This window comes from Lycorma delicatula, chromosome 1 (genome assembly GCF_047948215.1).
Source record: "Lycorma delicatula isolate Av1 chromosome 1, ASM4794821v1, whole genome shotgun sequence".
NCBI lineage: Eukaryota > Metazoa > Arthropoda > Insecta > Hemiptera > Fulgoridae > Lycorma > Lycorma delicatula.
This window is the reverse complement of record NC_134455.1, coordinates 94,133,846-94,155,377: the sequence shown is the minus strand read 5'-3', so window position 1 is coordinate 94,155,377 and position 21,532 is coordinate 94,133,846. Positions and strand designations below refer to the sequence as shown.

Below are 21,532 nucleotides of genomic sequence, written 5' to 3'. Positions count from 1 at the left end.
ATTTAATTAGATTGAAAATACACATTACAGATAACTATTGCCCTGCAAGATAGAAAAAAAATTAAACTAATCTCAAAAACAAGCCGTTTCTCTCAGTATCACTAGTAAAAATTAGTAAAATACAGGGGGATTAAGGTGAGATGTTTCAGCCTCAAAAAGTTATAGTATTGAAAAAAAAACAGTATAATTCTTAATAGACTTGGATAGGATGAATAACCAAAGATGACCTTCAGGATGTTTTCTAGTACTAAAAGAAGGAAAAGTCTACTTTATTGTATTAATTTTTAGTTAAGTGTATATGACGTTTTTACAACGTTGAGTTCCCAATCCTTGCAACACGTGCTGGAAAAAGAATCAAATGCATTAATTGCAGTTTAATTAAAACGTGATCTTTTTTACATAAGGAAGGTGATCGATTTAAATGTATCAATCACAGAAAAATATATGTCTAAAATTCGGATTAAAAAATAGATGATTAAATATTAAATTTCTGATTATTACAGATCACTTGAACTCTGAAGAGAAAGTGCGATTCTGAAATCCTTTGTGGTAAATGCTGTTACCATTTTGAAGCAGTTAGTTAAGAGGCAAAGAAATACAACCTCTTATTGTTTTTGAAAAGAGATTTGATAATATAAACTGGGATTTCTCAAAAAATACTTAAGAAAAAGAGATTATCTTCAGAGAATATTCTCGGTATTTAATAGCTGAAATTTATAGTTTTGTATAATAACGCGAGTATTTACCTTCTATAAAACTGAGCAATATTGCCTAATGAAGGGGGTTTCAAAGTTACTTTATCTTGCCAACATTTGTTATGTTTGTCTTAAACTAATCCGACAGTGGAGACTGAATTTGTTTCGGCTTTAACGTGAAATCAGTTTTATATACAGGAAATATCGCATACCTTCTTCACGACCAAGAATAGTTCTTATGTATAATAACTATTCTCAGCTTTATTATTGGGAACAAAAATTGGTCAACCAAAAAAATAATGATAAAAATTTTGTAATTGGAAACGAAAAAATTTAATTTTTTTCTGTGTCCTGGTTCATCGCAATTTGTGAACAAGGAAGTCTATATTCAGATTAAATATAATTAAACCTGTAGATGGTAAGATATTACATAATAAAATTAAATTTCTGCGTTCTGTTAATTACAGGAAAAGGATGGTCAAGAGGAAAAAAGTCCTCTCTAAGAGTCAGTTATAATAAATGTTCAAGAGAAACTGACCGTTCTTAGGAACAGCATTTTCATTACTTTGATATTTAATACTTATTGATTTTTGTAATAAAGGTCATTTAAAAAAAAAAAATTACATAAGGAAATATTACATATTTCAATTTTTAATTATTAGTTTACATGATTCATGTACATCAATATAAATTACGTAAAGAGTACATAATGTTGAAAATATTTTCTTTTGTATTAAAAGAAAGACAACTTTAATTCAAAAGGCAATTTTCAAACTCCAATCTCTTATATAAAAGAGAATGTCCTGACTTATTCAATGACTCATAATCAACGTACAACTAAAACTATTGTAGGTAGAGACTTGAAATGTTCAGGGTACCTTCGTATTTTTAAGTGGACATGCGCTAAGGAAGGATTTTCTAAAATTTTGATTTTAAGAGGTTGAAATCGATAAAAAACTAAATTTCGTGTTAACAGCGCTATCTGTTGAACGTAAAAGCAACATACGCTATTCTAAATATTTTACGATTCCATTGCAATGTTTCCGATATGTGTGTTCGCTATAGACTAAAAAACTACTGGACCGATTTACGCGCGGGGAAGAAGGGAGAAAGAGAAAAATCGGAAAAGGAAATAGGGAAAAATCGAAAAAGCTATGAGGTAAGAAGGTAAGAAGGTAAAAAGGAAAGAAGGGGAAAATGGAAAAAGGAAAGAAGGGGAAAATGGAAAAAGAAAATAGGGGAAACGGGGAAAAGTAAATGGAAAGGTAAAATAGAAAAGAAGAGGAAGAGGGAAAGGGAAATGGGGGAAGAGGAAGGGGATTAAATAAATTTAATTAAAATTAAATAAAATTACATCATTAATTCATTACATCTGTCAAAATTAGTAATATTAATACATCGATTGCGCGCCCAGAGCGACAGGATGAGATTGTGAGTGCTCCAGAAGAATGTCGTTAAATTTTACAGCTATATTTCTCTGTTTAAAATAATGAAAAATGTTTATAAACATGTGTCCGGAAAAGGCTTTGTTTTTATATTAGGAATAACTAAGAATTTTACCATGATTTCTGCTTAGCGGCAAAATGAACCTATACCAAAATTCATCGAAAACCAACTGGAATCGATAACCGGGGAAGAAGGGAGAAAGGGAAAAATCGAAAAAGGTAAAAAGGGAAGATGATAAAAAGGGAAGAAGGGGAAAATGGAAAAAAAAGAAAAAAGGGGAAAAGGAAAAACGGGAAAATGAAATGGAAAGGGGAAAAAAGGGAAAGGGAAGTAAGGGAAAGAGAAACGGGAGAAGGAAAGGAAAACGGGAGAAAACCGGAAGAGAAAGCGAAGCGAGCCATGACCCTTTGATAGTGACGGGAAACGCAAGTAACTATACAGCACGGGCGAAGCCGCGATGGGAATGCTAGATTTGGAGTTGTAATAAATTTGTTGTTTATCTTAAATTGTTTATATCAAAAAAGCATTGCGAGTGAAGCTACATCTACATTGTGGGCGAAGTCGCGACGGGGTACGCTAGTATTGACATACGAATGTTTTAGAAATTTATAAATTACGCCATTATATAAATTAACATAGCTCATATATATCAGCTTATTAAGTAACTCTTTACTGCAGGATTATTAAAAACCTCATCATTGATTAAGGAAACTGAAATTACTAATGGCATTTACTATTTAAATATAGTAAAACTTGTTATTCGCTTTACAGCTTAAACATGTCAAAGAAATTAATCCTACAGCGAAATTAAATTTTAATCTCGTGTCTAATTTAGCTCTGTTCTCAGTGGAAAAAGAAATTACGCGATTACGATTCATTTATTTCTCTGTTTCTGCCTTTGAACTGCTAAATTCTCATTATATATTGTTTAAACCCGTTCCCTTTTTCATTCTACTGAGTAGGTAAATAATCTATTAGGCTATTATTGCAGTTGATTTCAATCTTCGAAGAAAAAAATCTAATCAATAAATTCTACTGATCGAATTTCCATCAAAAAATCAATTTAAGTAAAATTAAATTTATTACTCTCCTTAATTCCAATTCCTTTTCTGTTTTTCTTTCACACACGCACAACATTATTGTTCCCTTTCTATTATTTGACGCTTTTTATGATCAAACATTAATCAGTTATATTAAATTTCAATAAAAATACCAGTTATTTTATTCTAGGCCAACAATTCATGTCTGAAAGGTCACTTTTCCATTCATTAGTTAATTGAATTTTAGCACATACTCGAATAGCATTTCAATCTCAAATAGAAGCACAAACGAAAAACATCGAACTCCCGATAAATATACAAACGAAAGATAGTTGACAAAATGTAATCTCTTTTAAATTCACTTTATTTCAAACTTCAGACAGTTTGAATGTTAAAGCAAATTAAATATATGTTTATTACTCGTATTCAAATATAATGAACTGTATGTGTTTTGATTTTTTTTTTTAAATAGAAAAGAAACAATATTTTCTACTGGAAAGGGTTGTTACAAAATGATACATTTATTCGATCAGATTAATTCAAAACGATCAAAATATTTTAAAAGAGACTACTTTACATAAAGGTAATAAATCTAGAGAAAAAACCACTAAAACCTAACAATTATTGTACACGGGGGGAAATCTCGGTAAAAATTATGAAAATTCGTTTGATTTATCAACGAAGGTTATCCAATGTAGAAATTTTAAAAGTACGTAGAAAACAGGCACAAGCTTGTGTGTGTCTATAGACATTTTCTCTTCTTCTTTATACTAATTACTTAAATTGAAATTTTATTCTTAAGACATATTGAACAATAATTTGCATAACGATAAATATTTTTTAATCGTTTTTACAAGATTTTCAAAAATTCTTTATAATTTATTTTACAGTTTATATTACTTTATTTAACACGTTATTTTCCTTCATCCTATTTCTGTTTTTAGAAGTCTTAATATTAGGCGCCACAACTGAATTGGTTGTAAGCAACCTTTTATGAAGGGCACAAATAAGTCCATAAATCGACACAGCTATTATGAGGAATAACAAGAATCCTTCGACAAGATTACTTGGGAAAATGAGAAGTAGAATGGTTTCCAGTAGCCTTCTTTAGTGAGATAAATATTCTTTTCCTTATCAGCATGCCGAACCTAACGAAACTCCGAGGAAATTGAGTCCTGTAGAGACAACTTTACTTCAGTTCAGCGCGGGAATACAGTGGAAATCACTTCTCGCAAACCAACTTTGAAGTGTGCACGTGTAATACAGCTAGCCATATTATAAACTACAATAGATTAATGTAAAAAAAACAAATCAATGTCCCCCTTTCTGTGTGAAATAATGCATTACACACGAGGTTCGACACGGAAAAAAGAAGGTTTTTTATATTAATACGTATCTCAAACCCTATTTGAGCTTTATTTTTAACGAATTTTAATGATTTTATTCATACATTTCTTTTAGCATAAGATTAAACAGACATTTTCAATGAATTGACACCAATAAGTATAGAAATTTCGCAAACCACCTGGGCAATAACCCTGGGCCTGGTTATACCGTTCCCAAAGCCACAACCAGGCAGTCGAGACTCTGTCTTTTCTTGCCATGCCTCAGATAAGGAGATCCCCAAGAGGGTCTCCTTATTCGACATAGGGCCGAGAAGCCCTATGCCCCGGACGCCAGAAGCAAAAGCAGCAGTCCTCCAGGGATCGCCGCACCACTCGGCAGGCAACTCATCCTATACGCAATAACCATCAGCCAACAACTTGTCGGCGAGGATGGGTGGCACAGCCACCGTCACCACTTGTGACGCTCCATAGGCCGATCGCATAGACAATACATCGAGCATCACCGCCTTCTCCATCACCCGACGAAGGGCTGTTATAAATTCCTCTTGAGAAATGTGTGCATCTTCACCAGGATGTGGACTTGACGACCAACCCTCCCCGCCACCGACGTTGTGACTCCCTCAACCGTCTCCGAAATTTCTCGACTGAGTTTTTCGGCCAGCACCCCAATATGGAGGTCCTCCCCCTGGCTCCGGCGAGCCAAGAGAACCCCAAACCCCAGTCTCTCCCGGCGACACACAGCTCTTAACCTGCCGGAGGAGGTCCGCATAGGACTTTCCCTCTCCCTTCACCACGACCGTGGCTGTGGGTGGTCCCGCCGGCTTCTTTTCCGGAGTATTCACCCTCAAATGATCTGCCGACGTATCGTCACTGAGGTAAATCAGTAGCTTCCTAGCACACCTCCTGGCAGTGTATTCTACTAAGCGATATAAATACCGACGGACTTGCCCAGCGGGCCCCCAGAAACAAACGTCACGGTCGACCGCAATGACTTCAGGGATGATCTTCATAAGGTTGCGGATTATCCCATCCTCTCCATTAGCCGAATCGACGACTAGAACGTAAGCGGTTCGCCCAACAGTAATAGACTCACCGGATAAATCAGCTGTGGTCAATTTTACGACAAGCACCTGTCCTGCTTGAAGTCTGCCATCACGTGTCAGGTGCTTAACCCAAGATACCCAACTCAGGACGCATGAGTGGCCAGGATGACCAACATCCCTACCACCAAGTCCAACACCCACGCCTGAGGAACCTCATCATACCCATTGATATCAGTCAGCAGCTCTGTACAGCGGAATACATCCTTTGGCTAATTGCGGTGAACCAACTGCGCTAAGTCCTCTTGGGATACTCCATCTTCAAGCGCTCGTTGGAGACCACCACGACCGATCGTCCACAGTCCACCCTAACCAGGGCCAGTGATCACAGGCAACGTCTGTGTGGCCACGTCTTCCCGCTGCACCTCCATCTTGCCACCAGACGGTCGGTGACCCTCCCGGCTCCCCAACAAAGGTGTCTGTGTTTCCTTATTCTCCCGTTTAGGAAAGCCTTGCCAGGCTACGCGAAGACGTTGATACGTGACGTATAACCAGCCATTATCCTGGAACAATCCTTAATTTCAGTCTTCATTGCCACATTCGAAGAGATAAGCATCGCAATGTCACCAATATAACTCAGTAACCCTTCCAGTTCAAAGATAAATTCCTTTAATGCTAAACCCCTCTATGTCCGCGTCCGCAATCTCGTACTCACCCTCATCTTCCATCTCCAACACTACTCCTGCAGACGTCAGCGATACCTCACTGTCGGTCCGCAACTTCTTCCCGTTCCCTTCCACGGAGAGAGAGAGTCTCATTCGCCGCTTCTCCGCCTGTTTCGTCGCCTGCCGGCTCTTGCTCGTGTGGTCACTGGACAAAAGTGATGGAAAGTGTACCTCATATTCGTCAGCGTCCCCGCTGTTTTCACCAGTCGCAGCAGATGTCGTTGCCAACGTTCGTCGTCGTCTGCTCAACGTAGATAAAATCTTCTCTTCCTTCCGCTTGGCCTCCAAGCAAAGCGGAAGGCTTGTAACGTTCTCCGTGTCTGCCCATCCATAACCACGGACCGGTCACACTCGCTTCCCTCGGAAATCTCCTCCCTAGATGCTCGAGCCGACCTCTTCCTACGTGGACCCGGCTTCCCGGTCGGAGCGGAAAACCCCTCGTCTGTGGGTAGGGGCGTACCCCTGGACTGTATTCGGTCGGTCATTGAGCAAGAGACCCTAAAGACAAACGGAACACAAAACGTAAACGTAAACGGAACACAAAACGGATGGTAGGGCACTAGGCTACCAAAGTAACAAGCCTTGGTAACCGTAGACTCTCACAATAAAATCAGTTAATTCCACAGTAAATGTAAAAGAACACAAATACTGATACAAACACATTTAATAGAGTGAAAAATTACCCAATTTAATCAGTTTGTAACCTAACGGCAAATAAAAACACAAAAAAATCAAATACAAACTAAGCCTTAGCAACGGATAGATACTCCATAACAACCGTACGCATTAACCAAATAAACTCTAGTAAATATATAATAACAATTAACGAACACAAACAATCAAGGAAATATAACTGAACAATGAAAATCATCTAATAACTATACCACAACGAAAATAAAGATAAAAAAACCACAGTAACAGGAAACGCGGAGCGTAATAGAACTCAACCGCACTCGACAAGACTTCCATAAACTCTTAGTGCGATAAGTTTAATTAGCTAAAACCTTACGAATTTACTCAAAAAAAAATTATCTTATTTGTTTTAATATGATTTTAAACAAACAAGTAATATTAGTAAATTAATGTTAGATGAATCAACAGTGAAATGCTAATAAAGTAAACATATTTACACTAAATTTCATCTTCACCACTCAATTTCTTTTAATATTTTCCAGTAAATTAAGCTTCATCCTCTTTACAGACAAATAACCAGAAATGTGTAAAATTAAGGTCAATTAAATTAAAATAACTTAGATTGTTTATAAGAATTCTATGTATTGTGATTACATAATTCAGTCTAAAGCTTCTTCAGATTCACTATATTTCTGTAACGGAATTTGAGCGAAGATACATTTAACAATTTTCACCATAGCTCTGATTTTTTAATTATATTTTAATAAATATTTGTCATTTTTGCTTAAAATTATATATATATATATATATTTTAAATGGTAAAGTATATTTTATTCTAAAATAATATCTCAATGATATTACAGTTTGCTTTAAGATTTAATAAGGTCACTATTGTGAATTCTAAAAAAATTAAATTGTTTTATTTAATTATTTTTAAAAAAATGATTGCCCCAAAGAGATTTTCATTTAGGAAAACTAAAATGTTATCGGATTTTTGTAATGTTTTCTTATATTGATTGTGGAGTATACCATGTCAGTATTGGATGATTATTTTTTATACAGATATATTCACATAAGTGAATAAATTCAGAAAATCATTACAGAATGAATCATAGAGAATCATCATTAAGCTTACCTTGCTGTAAATAATCCTAGTGTTGGTATTTTTTTCCGTTTTAAATTTTTTTTTGTTTTCAGTCATTTGACTGGTTTGATGCAGCTCTCCAAGATTCCCTAACTAGTGCTAGTCGTTTCATTTCAGTATACCCTCTACATCCTACATCCCCAACAATTTGTTTTACATATTACTAACGTTGCCTGCCTACACAATTTTTTCCTTCTACCTGTCCCTCCAATATTAAAGCGACTACTCCAGGATGCCTTAGTATGAGGCGAGACAGACTTAGTCTCTTCTTTTAACTATATTTTTCCAAATGCTTCTTTCTTCATCTATTTGTCGCAATACCTCGTCATTTGTCACTTTATCCACCCATCTGATTTTTAACATTCTCCTATAGCACCACATTTCAAAAGCTTCTAATCTTTTCTTCTCAGATACTCCGATTGTCCAAGTTTCACTTCCATAAAAGTGACACTCCAAACATATACTTTCAAAAATCTAGGTCTATAAACGCCAAGTATGTTGGTTTGTTTAAATAGACATAAACAAAGGAAAATTCTTAAGTAATCTTTATAAAAAAAAAGTAATTCAGGAAGCTAAAAACACATATTTAAGGGTGAAAAAAAAATTAAACTACTATAACTCTATGTAAAATATTCACAAAATTGGGTATCTAAATCTAAATAAATAAATTGGGTAAATCTTTATTAATCTACATCCCCAGCGAACTATAAAAAAGCGACATTTAAACGAACTTTAAAAATATAAAATCAACTTGTTTTTAATATAATATGTATGTATATATATATATATATATATATATATATATATATATGTCTTAAGAAATAGATTATTTCACTTTTAAGTTATACTCAGTATAAAATTACAATCCATCATAAAATGTTTAGTTAGCACTTCTACAGTTTAAACTGCATATAAAATGTTACAGTAGAAAATTAATTAGTCTGTCTATAAATATATAATTTGCACTTTCAAATATTAATATCAGATAAAGTATTAAAAATAAACCTCAGGTCATCAGAATTAATTATTCTAAAGATAAAGTGAATAAATAGTTTACACTTCATACTACTAATCAGCACTCCCGTCGCGTCTTCATACACGACATATGGTTATTTGCGTTACCCTTCGTGGTCACGGGATGTTAACCAGTCATGGCCCGCTTCGCTCATCCTTCCCGTCTAGCCAGGGAGCTCTTTACCCTGGGCTCCTTGTGTTCGTTAAACTCATGCTTGTAAGAATAACAATAATAAATAAAAATTCATTAATGAAATTTCTTCAGAGCAATAGTTTGGTCCGTACAGGACCCGAGTGATTTTGAAGTGAGAGATTTGAAAAATTCAGGTATCAAAATAGTCGACTTCCATCTTAAAAATAGTAGTTATATCTACTATTTATATTTAATGGTACTAATGTACTAATGGTACTTACTATTACATATTTTCTCATCCTTCGTACGGTAAAATATGTATTTTACCCGGTTCTTAGCGTTACCCGATAAACACCATTAGGAGGTGACCTACTTCGTTTCTCTTTTTCTTTTTAAATGTTTAATCTTTTTCTAATTTTTTTTTTTAATGTTGTAACCGGAGGTAGATGTAGCCAGTCACGTCGCACGTACAATAACAGAGGCTGTGGCTGTGTTGGGTTGAGCCAACGCTCCATACTTCGTCGCACACCTTAAAAAAAAAAGAAGTTAAAAAAACAAAACTTTTTTTAGGTATTTATTTGATGAGTACTTTCAAAACCACATGCGGTGAATATCTCGTTTAGTATTGTTGGAAATGAGGAAAATTTGCAATCGTTGTTCAAAATATTTTACCTTTTTTCTTCACCCCTTTCAAGGTCATATTTTGAAATATCTAGAAATTATTTTTTATACATTAACATGAAGATTACGCACACCAAAAAAATCAAGTTGATATCCTCATTTGTTACCAAGAAATAAAAAAAAAATAGTAGTATTTAAAAAAAAAATTAAAATTCCATTTGAATTTACTAAAAGACCACGGTTTGCCTTTAAACTCGGAATTTAAAAAATCTAAGAAACTGATTTTTAGATATTCACATGAAGAACACACACCGAAAATCAAGTTGATAATCTACATTTGTTATAGAGAAATCAAAAAAAAAAAATAGTAAATTTTGTTTCTTCATTTTAAGCCTTTACACTCGGAATTTCCACAAATCCTTTTTAATGTTCCTTTACACCGTAAGAAGGTCTATAGAAATTTTCATCAATTTATTTTCAGTAATTTTTGCTGGGGCTGATTTTAAATAACTCACCACATGTTTTATATACGTAGATATTAGAGAAAAATAATACAAACAGGCTTAACGTTATTAAACAATATTTATTATTAATTATAAACACGTTTAATATTGTTGTCGACTCACTCATCTGTTTAAAAAAATTTAATTTAAAATTACTGTCCATACGTTCGTTTAATCAAAGCTCGTTTATTCAGTATTCTGTTATTGACACAGTAGTTTAATTTATATAAATAGTTATATTTATATAAATATAGAATTAAAAATTCTATAAATAGTAATATTGGTTTTTGTCCTGCTTATAGAAGTATAGTGGAATTTATGAATCAGTCAAATAGTGTAGTCGATAAAAATAAAAAACCGCGAGTTACTAAATTTTTGCGAGGTACAAAAAACTAGAATTTTAAATTGCAAACGGCTTGGCTGGATTAAATGTTACATACTGACGTCAATTCATAATATGAAAAATTAATATCCAGTGAGATTACAAATTTTTGTATTATACTAAAAAAAATCGGATACCATATGACGACTTCCTTCTACGCCTATTAAATTACACATTTTTTTAAAATGAGAAGTACATAAAATTTTGTTTCATTAATAATAACTTCTGATATCTTTCATTTTTATTTTTTTGTTTTTATTATTTATTGAATTATTATTTATTGTAAATTTTGTTTAAATATCAGAGGTTAAAAATTGATTTATTATTAATAAATCAATTTTTTTTATCTTCAGTCATTTGATTGTTTTGATGCAGCTCTCCAAAATTCCCTATCTAGGGCTAGTTGTTTCATTTCGGTATACCTCCTACATCCCTAACAATTTGTTTCACATATTCCAAACGTTGCCTGCCTGCACAATTTTTCCCTTCTACCTGTCCCTGCAATATTAAAACGATTATTTCAGGATGTCTTAATATGTGGCCTATAAGTGTGTCTGTTCTTTTAATTATATTTTTCGAAATGCTTCTTTCTTCATCGATTTGCCGCAACACATCTTCATTTGTCACTTATCTACCCATCTGATTTTTAACATTCTCCTATAGCAACACGTTTCAAAAGCTTCTAATCTTTTCTTCTCAGGTACTCCGATCGTCCAAGTTTCACTTCCATATAAAGTTACGCTCCAAACATATAACTTCAAAAATCTTTTCCTGACGTTTAAATTAATTTTTGATGTAAACAAATTATATTTCGGACTGAAGACTCGTTTCGCCTGTGTTATTCGGCATTTTATATCGCTCCTGCTTCGTCCATCTTTAGTAATTCTACTTCCCAAATAACAAAATTGTTCTACCTCCATAATCTTTTCTCTTCCTATTTTCACATTCAGTGATCCATCTTCGTTATTTCTACTACATTTCATTACTTACGTTTTGTTTATTTTCATGCGGCAGTTCTTGCGTAGGACCTCTTCCATGCCGTTCATTGTTCCTTCTAAATCTTTTTACTCTCAACTAGAATTACTATATCATCAGCAAATCGTAGCATCTTTATCTTTTCACCTTGTACTGTTACTCCGAATCTAAATTGTTATTTAACATCATTAACTGCTAGTTACATGTAAAGATTAAAAAGTACCGGGGATAGGGAACATCCTTGTCGGACTCCCTTTCTTATTACGGCTTCTTTCTTATGCTCTTTAATTATTACTGTTGCTGTTTGGTTCCTGTAAATGTTAGCAATCGTCCTTCTATCTCTGTATTTGAACCCTAATTTTTTTTAAATGCTGAACCTTTTATTCCAGTCTACGTTATCGAATGCCTTTTCTAGATCTACAAATGCCAAGTATGTTGGTTTGTTTTTCTTTAGTATTCCTTCTACTATTAATCTAAGCCCTAAAATTGCTTCCCTTGCCCCTATACTTTTCCTGAAACCAAATTGATCTTCTCCTAACACTTCTTCTACTCTCCTCTCAATTCTTCTGTACAGAATTGTAGTTAAGTTTAATTAAAATTAAACTTAACAAAATAAGCTTAATTGTTTAAGCCAATTGTTCTGTATTCTTCACATTTATCTGCTTCTGATTTCTTTGGTATCATGACTATAACACTCTTTCTTTTTGGAGTTTGACGGAACTTCCCTTTTTTGTAAATATTACACACCAGTTTGTATAATATATCACATGCACTGTGCAGTAATTCTACAGGTGTTCCATCTATTCCAGGAGCCTTTCAGCCATTCAAATCTTATTATGCTCTCTTAAATTCAGATCTCAGTATTGCTTCTACCCTTTCATCCTCTTCTTCCTCTGTAACACATTTTTCTAATTCATTTCCTCAGTATAACTCTTCAATGTATTCCACCCACTTATTGACTTTGTCTTTTGTATTATAAATACTACAAATAAATCAATATATTTAAATTAAAAAAAGTAGTAAAAAAAGGGAGGTGAAGTCGGATTTAACCGATGTGCCTACCCCTTGTAAGATCCAAATATTTCATTAATTAAACTTTTTTGGTTGATGATGTATCGTTAAAAAGCTCTCAATAAGGGCTTATTACTGCAGTTACGAAAAAGTCCAAAATCCAAACTTTTTTGGATTTTGGGCTTTTTTTAACATTTTTGGTTCAGTCGATTGCAATCGAAATGGGAGGTGCACAGCTAACTTTTACAACAGTCCTAAATCCAAAATTTCAACATCCTACGGCTAATCGTTTTTGAGTTATGCGAGATACATACGCACATACGTACGTACAGACGTCACGCCGAAACTAGTCAAAATGGATTCAGGGATGGTTAAAATGGCTATTTCCATTGAAATCTAAAAAAACGAAATTATTTACGATCACAATCCTTCCTTTACTTCGTACAAGGAAGTAAAAAAAATAGTATCATTGTTTGAATTATCTAGCAAGCATTGTAATCTTATTGACGGTATGCAAAGTTTGCAACTAAAAAGAAAACACTGGTGTGTCAAATGATTGTAAAGGCAAAACCTAATGGTATCGTACCTTCTTTTTGGAGCTTGAACCTGGAAAAATCTGATAAGTCAAAGTTACAAAATTGTTTAGCGTCATTAAGAAAAGAAAAGTTTGACTATTCTTTAGTATCTGTTGTAGAGCTGTTAGATTAATGTAAAAAAGAAATAGTTATTCCAGAAGAAGACGATAAGTCTTTTGTTAATCACATACAAAACTGAAGTCAGCGATGTGTATCCCGGGGAACACAATTTAAAGATTATAATTTCAACTAAACGATTATTACAACTAGCATTAGTTCAAGTCAATGAAACATAAAAATCGGTTCCGTAAGGTTACCTAATTTAATTGTTGGCATATCGTATTAATTTTAAAATTATAATTTGGCCATTCCCAATCTCATAATTTTAAGGTGAAATTATTATATTAAACTGGAAAGAATTCAATCTAAATATGACTAAAGTTGGGTCTTCACTTGATATTTCCTCCTACATCAATAACAAGTGAAAACAAAGTAAATATATCTGACATTTTTATTTAACTTGTTTCTTTAATTTATGTGTTATAATCTTAATGCTGTTTAAATTCATTCTGAAATTTCCATTAAAAGAAGGTTTGTTGTTCGTTCGTAATCATTTGCTAACGGATAAACTGATAGGAATCTACATAATGAACGAACCGATAAGATAAATTAAACTATACACCTTTGCTTCTGTTTTGAAAAACAAAACATAATAAACAAAAAAAACTTTTTTAGTAATTTAGAGAAAAATTTTTAATTACGTATACATAATAGGCTACAAATAATGTTTGCTTGGTTTGGCGAGGTCTCCTATTGGTTGACCCAGTTCCTGTCTGGCCACGGCGTGTTCCGGGTATATTTGAATACACGACAGCGAGCTGATGATCCCTTTTGTTTATCCTGCGGGGAGCTCGACACTCCGGATCATGTCGTGTTTGCCTTTCGGACCTGGTACAGGGAATGAGGGAAATATGTTGGCGAATGAGATACAATTCCGTGCTATATCTGATTATATCACACGGGTCCTTCAACAGAAGGATAGGACTGCTAGGGCAACGAGGGGATGAGGGACAGCTCCCTGCTGAGCTGCTATTCGTTTGTGCATGCACAGACTGGCAGCAATGAAGAGGCACGGGTACGTTCTCGTCCTCTGGTAGAAAAGTTCGTAGTCCCAGCGAGAATGCTTCTTTGGGTGTTCTCGTTTGAGGCAAAAAGGCATAAAGACCGAGTCTTGGCTCCTAGGGTGGGGGAACAGGAACGACATAGTGGGGCCTGGTAACCTTACTCTGGGAGTTAGAGGCAGGCTTATAAATGGACACTCCCCCGACGTATTATGCTTCACTGTGGAATCCGATTTGGGGAAGAGGGGAATACAAATAAAAAATAACGTTTGATAAAACAAAAAAATTACTTTAACCTTTTGCCTTCAAAACGTTTTTTTATAAATTACCTGTTAATTGCAGAACTGCTCGATCTTGGGAGAAAAAAATTAAGATAATTCTAAGTATCTTCTAAATTTTGTTCACGAAAACATTCATCTATCCGTAACGAAAAACGATTTCGTCGATAATTTAAAATATCACTGTAAAACATAACACCCTCTTGAGCTACAAAACTGTTCAAACACATATGGAATTTTCTTAATTAACTTACCCCTGAAAAAATTTCTCAGTTATGTATGAATAGTTTATTAAATGTAACACTTGTAAAAAACTTCCTGCTTTAAAAAAAGGAAAAAGAAATTCAACGTTTGATTATATATTACTAAATATTTATACCACTCACAGTATTATAAGTTGTGAAAGGAAAGATATTCTATAAAATTAATGAAAAAAATAACGGTTTATAAAGAAAACAGTTCATGAAAACTTTTGTATACGAAATATCAAAGTTCAGTCTATTATCTTAAATTCATTTAAAGTCAGCAGCAATTCGAAATATTACTGCAAGTTAAATAAATAAAATATTCTCTTAATTTTCGCCTTTTTACTCACCAATAATGGAGTTATCTGAATAAATGTACACCTACTGCTATTACAAAGTTCAATAATAAGGTAAACAATTTATTCAAATCAATTCAACAATTCCTGAGTTTAAACAACAAACAAATCAACAGGCATTTTGATTTATGTATAAACGTAATTAAAAAATTGTTGTAATTATGATGCCGCCTAATACTAATTTGTAATCAAATTTAAATAGATAGAGAAAAACCACTCTAAAAGCGTTCAAATTTCACGAGTACAATAAGAAAAATTAATAAGTAATTGAAAGTGTATATATTTATTTGTTCTTTGTAAATTTTTCTATTACGTTTCACATGAACATTAAGCCTAGTAGGTAATCTTTTCTATAGAGACTTATAAAAAAAAATCTGATGTGGGCACCACAACATTTGGACTTTCTTGTACAACTATTAAATTACATAAACACAATTTTTAAAAAAGTGAAAAGTATATAAAATTTTATTTCATTAATAACTTATTGAATCCTAATTTAACGTAATTATTATTTTTTTGAATAAGAGGTTACTAATTAATTATTAACAAATCAAACATGAACATTATTTATACAATTAACATTATTACAATTGGTATACATTAACTGTAAATAATTAACTGTTAAAATCATTTTGCGTATATATTAATAATGAATTAAATAGGACGATGAAGTGCATCGAACGAGTACAGCAATAAATCTTTACTCGACGAGAGAAGAAGACCCAAGATATAACAAAAAGATTAAGAGAGAATGATGAATATAAAGAGTGAGAAAATTTGAAAACTAGAGAACGTGTACACAAGTTAAGATCAGAAAAATTATATCAAATAAAAGAGCGATTAAATGATTGACAACAAAGAAGAAATTATGATTAACTCCGACTTAGAGAGAATATTGTCTGACAATATCAGCGGAGTAATGAACTAAAAGAAAATAATTTTTTGCCATTTATTAAAGATGGGGCATGTATGCCTCAGTGTACACTTTGTCCTTGTGAGGGTCTGTTTTTCAGTCACTCTGTACTTAACTTTAATGTAGATAAAATGAAAAAGAAATTCCAGAATAATTAAATGAAATTAAACTAGAAAATTCAAAGATAATATGATTTTAAATTATAATTTTCAATTAATATTAAATAATCTAATGTTTCAGCAAATTTATTACATATATACATATGTAATAATGCCTATTAAATTACATATACATATTTTTAAAGTGCATAACATTTTATTTCACTTCTGATTTTTTCATATTTTTCTACTTTATTATTGAATTATTATTTATTTTATTTTTTGTTTACAATCACGGGTTAATAATTATTAAATCAATATATTTAAATTAAAAAAGAAGTTAAAAAAATAAATTACAAAAAAAAAGGAATTGACATCTGATTCGAACCGATGTGCTTTCCCTTGTAAGATCCAAATACTTCATTAATTAAACATTGATTTGGCTATAACTCTGGAATCAATGAAAATAGGTACCACTTATGATATATCATTGAAAAGCTATCAATGAGGGTTTATTACTGTAGTTAAGAAAAAATCCAAAATCTAATTTTTTTGAGATATCGGGCTTTTTTTGGACACTTTTGATTTAATTGATTGCAATCAAAAGGGATGGTGCACAACTAGACGTTACAATAGTCCTAAATCCAAAATTTCAACATAATCGTTCTTGAGTTAGGCGAGATACATACATACGTACGCTGAAACTAGTCAAATTGGATTCGGGGTCAAAATGGATATTTTCGTTGAAATCTGAAAACGGAAATTTTTCGCGATACAATGCTTCCTTTCCTTCGTACAAGGAAGTAAAAATGGTCGATAACTAGAAAAACCATTCTAAAAGCGTTCAAATTTCACGAGTACAATGAGAAAAATTAATAAGTAATTAAAAGAGTATATATTTATTTGTTCTTTTTAATTTTTTTTATTACGTTTCACATGAACGTTAAGTTTAGTAAGGTAATCTTTTTTATAGACACTTATCAACAAAAGGGTAATTTTATTAAATTTTCATTTTTTTGAAGGTAACTTTTATGATGAATTTATCTCTGTTTTTTTTTTGTATTTCTCATTTTATATTCTTAAAGTAAAATTTACATTAAGTGGACAAATCTCCGAAGATAATGACCAGTAACGGACAGGGAAAATTGAACTGTAACAGACAGCTAATCCTAATAAATGCTAAGACCGTGTATCACGGATGCTCTTCGTAATGGTGAAAACTGGCATTCAAGAACACTTCATCGTAATTTGAACATTCTAGTTGAGCTTTAATTCGGCTTGCATAGGATGAAAATAATTGATACCTTATGTAACAAAATAATGGTTCAGTGAAATCAACCTTTCCACAGGAGTACAGAGAAAGGTATCCGTAAAAGTGGTGAAGAAAATAATTACGTGTACCGTTAAGCATGTAGTATTTCATTCTAAGACGTATACTGAGCAACCGTAATCTAAGCGGGAGTGAAATAGAGCTCGATAGGAATAAAATAAGACAACCTTCGGATTTTACCGTAATTAATGTTAAAAAACTCTTTAGTAACGTTACGACTCAATTAATAGAAACGATACTACTGATTGGAGACAATTACGTAATAATTTGCTTCCCGTAAAACTAACCCATGATTGGGGAAACCGGTTACAAACACCATCACCGTCAAGAGTTGTTACTGCAGTTGTTTTATGGTTCTATAGGATTTATGTTCAATCATGGTTAAAAGTTTTATTGAGTATGAATTGCAGTATTTTATTTTTATCGCAGGATTAAATAAATGGCACTGTGTACTAATTATCTGCCTGAAACAGCATTGGTTGCATCTGTAGACATGTTTTTAATTGATTTAATCTTCAAAAAAAATAATTATAAAAATTAAAGGGTATTTTTTTTCACATATAATGATACTTTAAAAGTACGTACTTCATAAGTTCAATAGTCAGTGACTATTGTAACAGAAAGAAAACATATGTAAAGACGCGAAGATTATGTGTCGTTTGATTCCTTCATTCCTTAATAAAAAGAAAGATAAAATAGGTGTAGAAAAAGAAAATAAAGAAAAAGTTAAAAAAAAGATAAGAGAAATACAGAAAGTAGGTAAATTGTTTGAAGAACACATTACGATTTCATTATTTTAATTCAAATTAAAAAAAAAAAATGTAATTATTTTTTTAATTTAGTAATTGTTTCGTATTCAAACAATTAAAATTTAAGTAAATATATATATTGTAGGAAATAATAACAAAAAAAACGAAAACATTTATAACATATTTAAGATTTAAAATAGAAAATATTAACTGACGCGAAAAAGCAGAATTTTATCAAGAAAAAGTTAACATCAGATTTTAAAAACATTCATTAATGTTAAATTATTAAAATATATCCCTTAAGATAATTGCATTAGGCAAAATAAAAAAACCCGTAAAATTAAATATTTTTCTTTGTTGGTCCGTTCGTTCCTGCTGTGTTTTAGAATATAACCAACAGAATTCAACAAACATAACTAACAATAAAGTAGGAGTTCCGATTAACACTTTCAGGATGCTAATTTAAATCCATTTAAAAAACAAATTTAAATTAGTATTTTAGTTGTTAAGATTTAGTTACTCGCAATCTCAGGAATACTTGGCCTAAATTTGAACTAAGCAATTGCCAAACTATAATCACACTTCCAGCTTGTAGTAAAATATAAATGATTTTCCAAAGATCATCATAAATAGAATTTTAGATGATTTTTTTTTCATTTTCCTGTAAATTTATTTATTTATTAATCTTTGTATAATAAAACAATTTTTATGATGAATTTGTATAATGAATACAAATACTGTAAGGAAATAATAACGAAACAATAAAAAAATGTGACATTATATATTTTTTTTAAAAGTTTATGCTCTAATACTTACTTCCAAAAATTAAACGTAGCCACGTTTAATTTTTGGAAGAAACTTTTGCTAAGTTCTAATAAATAAATTTAACTTAACGAAGCAGAACAAAGCAGAAATGTAGGATTTAGAAGAATAACACAGAGCAGGCTATTGGATGGAAACTACCAACTGGAATAAAATTATTTTTTTTTAATCCCAGTGTTCAGAATGTTGCTTAGCTTACACTGCCAACCAAGAATAGGCTGAGTTATCGCTCAAAATAATCTGCATAGTAATTCACAACATTAGTGAAGCAAGTATTGTGAACTTAACATTCTACAAGGTGGATAAGAAAATTTGGAATAAAACAAAATATTGTAGGACAACAGATGTTTAAAATATTTTTAATTTAATGAAGCTTGTATTTTTGTCCAAAATTACATTCAGATATCGTCCCACAGCGTAATTGTAGTGTTCTGTAATTTAAATATAAATCAGGTCTGATCTTTTTTTTTAATTTAACAAAACGCTGAGGTACTCTATCAATAAAACTTTTCTTAATCTTGATTTTATATTTTGTACACTTCCTGTTGCGTTTTGATTGAATTTCATTGTATTACTTTGCAGTTGGCACAAAATTTGATTTCTGTAACACTGCTCAATATTCCATTTTCTAATGTGTTAGTTAATAATGTGTTCTCCTCAAATGAAACAAATTAGCCCAAGGATTTAAAACTTGGATTCACTCCAAGTTTGGAGTTCTCATAAAGAAAGAATAGGTATAAAATATTATAAATCTTTTACTGTGCCGAGATAATATCAACTACAATACTTCTGCAATCAATAGGCGGTTGAAGGTCAGGCCTTTTCCTCTTCTCGACGACTCAACTTAGACAAGTTATTCACCTCGCCATGTTGTTTATTATAAATAGCTTGGAATTATTATCTTGTTTTTTTTTCGCTTCAATAGTTTGATGCCTTCGTACAAATAAACTAACTTTACTTTTCGACTGTTAATGTTTTATGAAGAGAAAAATTTAAGTTGTGTACTTAAAAGTTATGATAATTTCTATAATAAGTGATGTATGTTTAATGTTATACACTTGTTCAGCTGGTAATGTTTGTTACTTTGTAACGGTTATTAAAATTAGAAAGAAAAAATGTTTTTTGTTTTTTTTTCAGGTTATTCTATTTGACGTTTTAGACATTACTGATAAAAAAAACAAAAAAAAAAAACAGTAAAATCGTAAAAAATGATCTGAAGTAGTTTGTAACTGTATTTTAAATAACCTATCAAGATAATTTTGTCTAGTATATATATATTTGGCACAGTTTGATACATATATATATATATATATATATTTATATTCTAAATTAGAATTTTCAATAAAAAATTAAATAATAATCCGATGTTTCACCAAATCTATTACATATATACATATGTAATAATGCTATTAAATTGCATATATACACATTTTTAAAAGTACATAAAATTTTATTTCACTATAAATAACTAATGATTTTTTTTCATATATTTTTATTATTATTATTATTATTATTATTATTGAATTATTATTTATTGTAATTTTTTTTACAATCACGGGTCAATAATTATTAAATCAATATATTTAAATAAAAAAAAAGTTTAAAAAATATACATTAAAAAAAGGAGATGTCTGATTCTAAACGACGTGTCCTCCCTTGTAAAACCAAATATCTCATTAATTAAAATTTTATTTGGCTATAACTCTGCAATCAATGAAAATAAGTACAACTTATTATACTTATCGTGTACTATCTATTCTTATACTTTAATTTTCAACGCTACTTATCGTATCGTTGAAAAGCTTTCAATGAGGGTGATACTGCAGTTAAGTAAAAGTCCAAAATCCAAATTTGTTTGGATTTTGGACTTTTTTGGTCTAGACGATTGCAATGAAAAGGAAAGTTGCAACAACTAGATGTTACAACAATCCTAAATCTAATATTTTAACATTCTACGGCTAATCGTTTTTGAGTTATGCAAGAGATACATACCATATGCACGTACGTACAGACGTCACGCCGAAACTAGTCAAAATGGATTCAGAGATGGTTAAAATGGATATTTCCGTTGAAATCTGAAAACCGAGATTTTTCGCGTTCACAATACTTCCTTTACTTCGTACAAGGAAGTAAAAATGTTTGCTTTAACACAAGAAGTGACGGTAGCGCTTGTTATACGGTATTGAGGATTTTTTTTGAAGTACAAGTGTTTCATGTAAAAGTGGAAAGGCCTTTGTTTGAATACGAGAAAGAAAATATCTCAAAAATGGAAAGTTACAGATTTCATAAAAAAACTATTACTATATCAAAAGTTTAAGCCTATTGTGATAAACTTAT

The 21,532-nt window shown here is 31.7% G+C and overlaps 1 protein-coding gene across 1 annotated transcript in view; it reads right to left on the bottom strand.

Annotated features, from left to right (window-relative positions):
• Dpp10 (Dipeptidyl peptidase 10) overlaps positions 1–21,532 on the bottom strand; it is a 302,886-nt gene that overhangs the window by 257,252 nt on the left and 24,102 nt on the right. Inside the window, exon 2 of the mRNA XM_075354128.1 lies at positions 9,688–9,745. Within this exon, the coding sequence (XP_075210243.1) occupies positions 9,688–9,745 (58 nt within the window). The remainder of the gene's footprint in view (positions 1–9,687; positions 9,746–21,532) is intronic.